Genomic DNA, 8,111 nt, shown 5'->3' with positions numbered 1-8,111 from the left:
TTAAATTCTACCTATTATTGAAATCATAAACCTATTTGTCTTTCTCTGACTGGCTTATTTTGCTTAACATCATACTGTAGCTCCATCCATGTTGTTACAAATGAATGATTTCATTCTTTTTTATGGCTGAATAATATTCCATTACACACACACACACACACACACACACACACGCACACACACACCATGTCTTCCTTTTTATTTCTTTTTGTGTATATGTGAATTTATTTCTTCAACAAAAATGTAAATTTTTATAATAGTTTTTTATTTTAATTCCAGTATAGGTAACATACACTGTTATGTTACTTTCAGGTATACAATATAGTGATTCAACAGTACCATACATTACTCAGTGCTTATCATGAGAAGTGTACTCTTTAATCCCCATCACCCATTGGACCCATCCCCCCTCCCATCTCACCGCTCGTAACCATCAGTTTGTTCTCTACAGTTAATAAGACTCTGTTTCTTGGTTTGTCTGTCTCTTTTTTTTTTCCCTTTGTTTGTTTGTTTTGATTCTTAAACTCCACATATGAGTGAAATCATATGGTATTTGTCTTTCTCTGGCTGACTTATTTCATTTAGCATTTTACTAACTCCATCCATGTTGTTGCCAATGTCAAGATTTCATTCTTTCTTATGGTTTAGTAATATTCCATTGTGTGTATATATACCACAACTTCTTTACCCATTCATCTGTTGATGGACACTTGGGCTGCTTCCATAGTTTGGCTATTGTAAATAATGCTGCAATAAACATGGGGGGGTGCATATATACTTTCAAATTAGTGTTTTTATATTTTGGGGGGGTAAATACCCAGTAGTGCAATTCCTGGATCATAGGGTAGTTCTATTTTTAATTATTTGAGGAACATCCATACCCTTCCACAGTGGCTGCACCAGGTTGCATTCCCACCAACAGTGCATGAGGGTTCCTTTTTCTCCACATTCTCAGCAACAGCTGTTCTTTCTTGTATTTTTTATTTTAGTCATTCTGACAGGAGTGAGGTGATACCCTATTGTGGTTTTGATTTGCACTTATTTCCCTGATGATGAGTGATATTGAACATCTTTTCACTTGTCTGTTGGCCATTTGTATGTTTTCTTTGGAGATATGTCTGTCCATGTCTTCTGTCCATTTTTTAATTGGATTATTTGTTTTTGGGGTGTTGGGTTGCATCAGTTGTTTATATATTTTGGATACTAACCCTTTATCAGATATGTCATTAGCAAATATCTCCTCCCATTCAGTAGGTTAAACTTTAGTTTTGTTGGTTGTTGTCCTTTGCACTGCAGAAGCTTTTTGCTTTGATGTAATCCCAGTAGTTTATTTTTGCTTTTATTTCCCTTGCCTCAGGAGACATATCCAAAAATGTTGTTACAAGCTGATGTGGGAGAAATTAGTGACTGTGCTCTCTTCTAGGATTTTTGTGGTTTCGGGTCTCACATTTAGGTCCTTAATTCATTTTGAGTTTATTTTTGTGTATGGTGTAAGAAAATGGTCCACTTCCATTCTTTGGTATGTAGCTGTCTAGTTTTCCCAGCACCATTTATTGAAGAGATTGTCTTTTTCTCATTACATATTCTTCCCTCCTTTTTCAAAGAGTAATTGACCATATAGTTGTGGGTTTATTTCTGGGCTTTCTATTCTGTTCTGTGGACCTATGTATCTGCTTTTGTGCCAGTACCATACCGTTTTGATTACTGTGGCTTTGTAATATAACTTGAAGTGTCAAATTGTGATATTTCCAGTTTTGTTATTTTTTCCAAGACTTCTTTGGCTATGGAGGGTATTTTGTAGTTTCATACAACTTTTAGGATTCTTTGCTCTATAGTTCTGTGAAAAATACTGTTGGGGGGCACCTGAGTAGCTTAGTTGGTTAAACATCTGACTCTTGCTTTTGGCTCAGGTCACGATCTCCTGGGTCCTGGGATTGAGCCCCCATGTCAGGCTTCACACTCAGTGGGGAGTCTGCTCTAAGATTCTATCCCTCTGCCCATCCCCCTGCTTACTCTGTATTATTTATTTATTATAAATAAATAATAAATCTTAAAAAAATGCTGTTGGTATTCTGGTAAGGATTGAATTAAATCTGTAGATTGCTTCGGGTAGTATAGACATTTTAACAATATTTATTCTTCCAATCAGTGAGCATGGAAAGTCTCTCCATTTATTTCAGGCACATTCAATTTCTTTCTTCAGTGTTTTATAGTTGTCCATGTACAGATCTTTCACCTCTTTGGATAAGTTTATTCCTAACTATTTTATTATTTTTTGTTGCAGTTGCAAATGGATTGTTTTCTTAATTTCTCTTTCTGCTGCTTCATTGTTAATGCAGAAAAGTGCACTGGATATCTATATATTGTATCCTGTCACTTTACTGAATTCATTTATCAGTTCTAGTAATTTTTTGGTGAAGTGTTTAGGGTTTCTTTATGTATAGTGTCATGTCATCTGCAAATAGTGAAAGTTTTATTTCTTCCTTACCAATTTGGATGCCTTTTATTTCTTTTTGTTGTCTGATCACTGTGGCTAGGACTTATAGTACTACATTGAATAAAAGTGGTGAGAGTGGACATCCTTGTCCTGTTCCTGACCTTAGGGGAGAAGCTCTCAACTTTCCCCATCAAGTATGATGTTTGCTGTAGGTTTTTCAGATAAGGCCTTTATTATGTTGAGGTATGTTCCCTCTAGACCTACTTTGTGGAGGGTTTGTATTATGAATGGATGTTATACTTTGTCACATGCTTTTTCTGCATCTACTGAAATGATCATATGGTTTTTATCATTTTTCCTATTGCTGTAATGTGTCCTGTTGATTGGTTTGTGAATGTTGAACTGCTCTTGCATCCCAGGAATAAGTCCCACTTGATTGTGAATAATTTTTTTTAGTGTATTGTTGAGTTTGGTTTGCTAATATTCTGTTGAGGATTTTTACCTCTATGTTGATCAGAGATATTGGCCTGTAGTTCTCTTTTGTGTGTGTGTGTGAGGTCTTTATTGATCTCTTCTGTTGTTTGTTTGTTTGTTTTCATTTCTATTAGCACTTATTTCTGCTCTAATCTTTATTATTTCCTTTATTCTGCTGTCTTTGGGTTTTGTTTGGTCCTATTTTTCTAGCTCCTTTAGATGTAAGGTTAGATTGTTTATTTGAGATTTTTCTTGCTTCTTGAGGTAAGCCTGTATTGCTCTAAATTTCCCTCTTTGGACCACTTTTGCTGCATCCCAAGGTTTTCGACCATTATATTTTCATTTTCATTTCTCTCCATGTAATTTTTATTCTTCTTTTATTTCTTGGTTGATCCATTCATTGGTTAGTAGCATGTTATCTAACCTCCATTATTTGTGCTCTTTCAGATTTTTTTATTATCATTGATCTCTTATTTCATAGCATTATGGTCAGAAAAAATGCATAGTATGACTTTAATACTTTTGAATTTGTTGAGGCTTGTTTGTGGCCTAATATGTGATGTATTCTGGAATATGTTGCATGTGCCCTTGAGAATTATGTGTATTCTGCTGTTTTAGGATGGAATGTTCTGAATATAACTGTGAGATCCATCTGGTCCAGTGTGGTATTCAAAGCCAGTGTTTTCTTGTTGATTTTCTGTTTATATGATCTGTCCTTTGATGTAAGTGGGGTATTAAAATCCCCTACTATTAATGTATCAATTAGTTCCTTTATTTGTTATTAACTGTTTTGTGTATTTGGGTACTCCCATGTTGGGTGCATAAATATTTAGAATTGTTATATCCTCTTGTTGGATTGTTATTATTGTATAGTGTCATTATTCTCTTGTTTACTGTCTTTGTTTTAAAGTCAATTCATCTGATGTAAGTATAACTACTCTGCTTTTATTTTGACATATTTGCATGATAAATGTTTTTCCAGCCCCTCACTTTCAATCTGCATGTGTCATTAGTTCTGAGTCTTTTATAGGCAGCATATTGATGGGCTTGTTTTTCTACCCATCACATCACCCTGTATCTTTTGATTGAGCTTTTAGTCCATTTATTTTCAAAGTAATTATTGATAGATATGTACTTATTGCTATTTTGTTACTTTTCTGTGGTCATTTTTGTAGTTTTTCTATGATCCTTTCTTCTCTTTCTCTCTTTCACACTTTAGTGATAAACTTGGATTTCTTTCTCTCTATTATTTGTGTATCTGTTATGTGTTTTGATTTGTGGTTACCATTAGGGTCGTATAGAACATCTTCTGCATATAGCAGCCTATATTCAGTAAACGGTTGCTTAAATTAGAACTCATTCTTTCTTCTTACCCTTCCCCCTATTTTTCAGGTATATGGTGTTCTATTTCATATCCTTTTATTTTATGAATTCTTTCACTGATTTTTACAGATTAATTATTTTTACTGCATTTGTGTTTCCTTCTTTTCATGCTCTTACTTATGGTCTTTCCTTTCTACTCCAAGTGTTTCCTTAATATTTTTGTAGGCCTGGTTTAGTGAACATGAACTACTTTAGCTTTTGTTTGTCTGAGAAACTCTCCTATTGTGAATGATAGTCTTGCTAAAAAGAGTATTTTTGGCTGCATATTTTTTCCTGTTAGCACTTTCAATATATCATGCCACTTGCTTTTGTCCTCCAAAGTTTCTGCTGAAAAATCCACTCATAACCTTATGGCATTTCCCTAGTGTGTAACTATCTTCTTTTGTCTTGCTGCTTTTAAAATTCTTTATCACTGCTTTTTGCCATTTTAATTACTTTGTGTCTTGATGTTGACCCCCTTGAGTTGATTTTTTGGGGGGATCTCTGCCTCCTGGATCTGGACATCTATTTGCCACCTGGATCTGAATATCTATTTCCTTTCCCAGTTTTGGAAACTTTTTAGCTATTATTTCTTCACATAAATTTTCTGAACCCTTTTATTGTTCTTATGGAATCCCTATAATGCAAATGTTATTACACTTGATGAAGTAGCTGAGTTCCCTAAGTCTGTTCTCATTTTGCATAATTTTTTTTCTTTCAGGTTGCTCATTCATTCCTCTGCTTCCTCTAGCCTGATATTTATTCCATCTAGTGTATTTTTAATTCCATTTATTGTTTTCTTCATCTCTGATTTGTTTGTTTTTATATCTTTGTTAAGCATCTCACTTATATTCTCCACTCTTTTCTCAAGTACAGTGGGTATCTTTATGATAATTACTTTAAATTCTCTGTCGGGTGTATTACTCCATTTCTCTTAGGTCTCTTACTGTCGTTTTTGTCTTTTTTTTATCCATTTGGGATATATTCCTCGGTCTCCTCATTTTGCCTAACTCTCTGTGTCTGTTTCTTTGTGTCAGGAAAGTCAGCTACGTCTCCTCCTCTTGAATGTAGTGGTCTTATGAAGAAGAGGTCCTGTAGTGCCCTACAGTGCAGTTTCCCTCCTTCCCCAGAGCCCGATGCTTCAGGTGGTGTCTCCTATGTGTATTGCATGTGCTTTGCTGTTTTGTCCTGGCTGCTTTTTCCTTCAGTCCAGTTGTCTGCAGAGGCTCTCTTTGCCTGTTATGAGCAGCATTTTGTCCCTGGTGGGGGTGTGGTATGCAGTTTTAACAAGGTGTGCTCTGCTTATGAAATGAGACCTGAGACCTGTAGCTTCCAGGACCCGGGCCTTGTGAGTGAATTGTGCAATTTTAACAAGGTGCTCCTTGAACTTCCACAAGGCCTGCCACTGCTACTGCCAGAACTACAGTCTTGCAAAATGCATGGGTGGAAAGATGTAGTGTTGGCATAGTTGGCGCTGGATTTCTGAGGGGGTGGCCTGAAGTGCTGGGACTGATGCAAGCATGAGTGGAAAGGATGGATGTGACAAAGCACTAGGGTGTGGGGCTTGGTGTAAGCAAATTACGTAGTGACTTTCCTGCTGGTTTCTGCAGGTGACCATGTGTTTATGTTAAGGGTGGGGAAGGGCAGTGGCACCTGCCAGCTCCTTTGTTCCTGGAAGAGTCTTACTCTGGACGTGCTCTGAGATGAGTAAATAACTCTCCCTACTATACGCCCCAGGTGTTTTTCAAAGTACTGCTTCTACCCTGTTTTTGGAGGGCTGTTTGGCATGCTGTCCCTTTAAGGGCAGGGACTCATCTTCCTACTGCCTTCAGGGCTCTTCCAAAATGGAGCCAGCTGATTTTTAAGCTTCCAGGCTTTAAGTTCTTCTTATTTGTAAGAAGTCAGTAAATTCAGCTCCTCTTGCTTTCAAAGCCAAATGTTAGGAGGATTCATCTCTCCCATGCAAGCTTCCTGGTGTGTTAGTCTATTTCTCACCCTTCTCTGTGACTGTGGCTCCCTCCTGACCACAGATGGCCACCTCTGTTTTGCTCCCCACCATGTCTCCACCTTTTCTACCCTCTTTGATGTGGACTCTTCTCTGCCTTTAGTTGTGGAGTTTGTTTTGTCAGTCTTCGTTTTCTGGGTTATTTACACTGATGTGAGTGTTATCTAGTTGTATCCATGAGATGAGGTGAGCTTAGGGTCCCCTTACTCCACCATCTTCCAGCCTCCTTCTAATCCACCATCTTTAATTGGAAGCCAGTTTAGTTTTTTATTGATATGAATTATTTTCATATATAATTTGAGAATATTAAGAAATATATCTCTACCACATATGATGAAAATTTTCATGATAGTACCAAGAAAACATTTGAATCTTTCCTCAGGGTATTACTTGATATTCTTAAGTTAAATCCTTTTTTTTAAAACAATCTAATTTGATTTGGTCTCAAAAACTTAAGAAAATTAGAACAGATTTAAAAATCTAGCAAAAGCAATGAAAATAAATTGCTATTTCATAATGTAGGATCTTTGGGGGATTTTTGGTCGACTAAATGTATTTTGAATTACTTTGCATATGATAAAAAATGCAGTGGAAAAAATATTGGACTTGGATTCAGGAGATCCGTGTTAGAATCTTGGTTCATAAGCTTGGAACAAAGTGAAATTTTCAGCAACCCAGTAAACCATCTTAAGATTACAAAGCTTTCTCTCTACTTCATAATGTTTTCAGAATCCCATGAAAAAGAATATGTGACTAGCTTTGTAATATAATTACCAAGACATAATAAAGGTTTTTTTTCTTAGTACATTTGCTTCTATTGTCTGGAATAACATGTAGTGAAAGATAAGGCTAATTTTAGAAAAAATGGACAGAATCGGCATAACAGATTTGCTTTCTATGAAGGATCTGTGTATTCTACGGAAGCAAGTTTATGTAGTAACTTTGGTGACTGCGAACCTTTCTACTTCTACCCTAAAGTAAAAATTCAGACTAACTAAAACTGTGCCATTAAGTCCTGAAACAACAGAGCCAACTAAGGGGTAAAGGAAGTTGGGCATAAACCCTTACTGTGATTTTCTTTTATTTTCAGTGTACTTAAATGAAGCAGGGTTCAACTTTGTGAGAAAATGCATTCAAGCTGTGGAAACAAGAGGTAAGTGTTGCCTGACAGGTGCATTGTTACTGTTATGTAGTTCATGTAGTTCATTCTTATATAGAAACCTCTCAAAAAATGAGGATGTATTTCTTTTTTTTTTTTTTTTAAGATTTTATTTATTTATTTGAGAGAGAGAGTGAGAGATAGAGAGCACGAGAGGGAAGAGGGTCAGAGGGAGAAGCAGACTCCCTGCTGAGCAGGAAGCCCGATGTGGGACTCGATCCCGGGACTCCAGGATCATGACCTGAGCCGAAGGCAGTCGCTTAACCAACTGAGCCACCCAGGCGCCCTGAGGATGTATTTCATCATTAACATGAAATTAACTTTAAAAACTATATAAATTTATAAATTATCTAAATACACAAAAAACTATAGCTTGAACTTTACCAAAAATCATACTGTATTTCTTTTTTATTGTTATGTTAATCACCATACATTACATCATTAGTTTTTGATGTAGTGTTCCATGATTCATTGTTTGTGCATAACACCCAGTGCTCCATTCAGTACGTGCCCTCTTTAATACCCATCACCAGGCTTACCCATCCTCCCACCCCCCTCCCCTCTAGAACCTTCAGTTTGTTTTTCAGAGTCCATTGTCTCTCGTGGTTCATCTCCCCCTCCGATCTGCCCCCCCTTCATTCTTCCCCTCCTGCTATCTTCTTTTTTTTTTTTTT

The 8,111-nt window shown here is 36.5% G+C and overlaps 1 protein-coding gene across 2 annotated transcripts in view; it reads left to right on the top strand.

The window, feature by feature from the left end:
• The window catches only part of ARHGAP42 (Rho GTPase activating protein 42), a 316,467-nt gene that overhangs the window by 275,647 nt on the left and 32,709 nt on the right, over positions 1 to 8,111 (top strand). For both annotated transcript variants that reach the window (XM_073904018.1, XM_025893708.2), the window contains exon 13: positions 7,369 to 7,431. In XM_073904018.1, the coding sequence (XP_073760119.1) occupies positions 7,369 to 7,431 (63 nt within the window). The remainder of the gene's footprint in view (positions 1 to 7,368; positions 7,432 to 8,111) is intronic.

The sequence above is a fragment of the Callorhinus ursinus genome, unplaced genomic scaffold (assembly GCF_003265705.2).
Source record: "Callorhinus ursinus isolate GAN/ISIS: 27379988/994484 unplaced genomic scaffold, GSC_fseal_2.0 scaffold19, whole genome shotgun sequence".
Taxonomy (NCBI): Eukaryota; Metazoa; Chordata; class Mammalia; order Carnivora; family Otariidae; genus Callorhinus; species Callorhinus ursinus.
The sequence above is the reverse complement of the archived record's forward strand: the minus strand, read 5'-3'. Positions and strand labels throughout refer to the sequence as shown.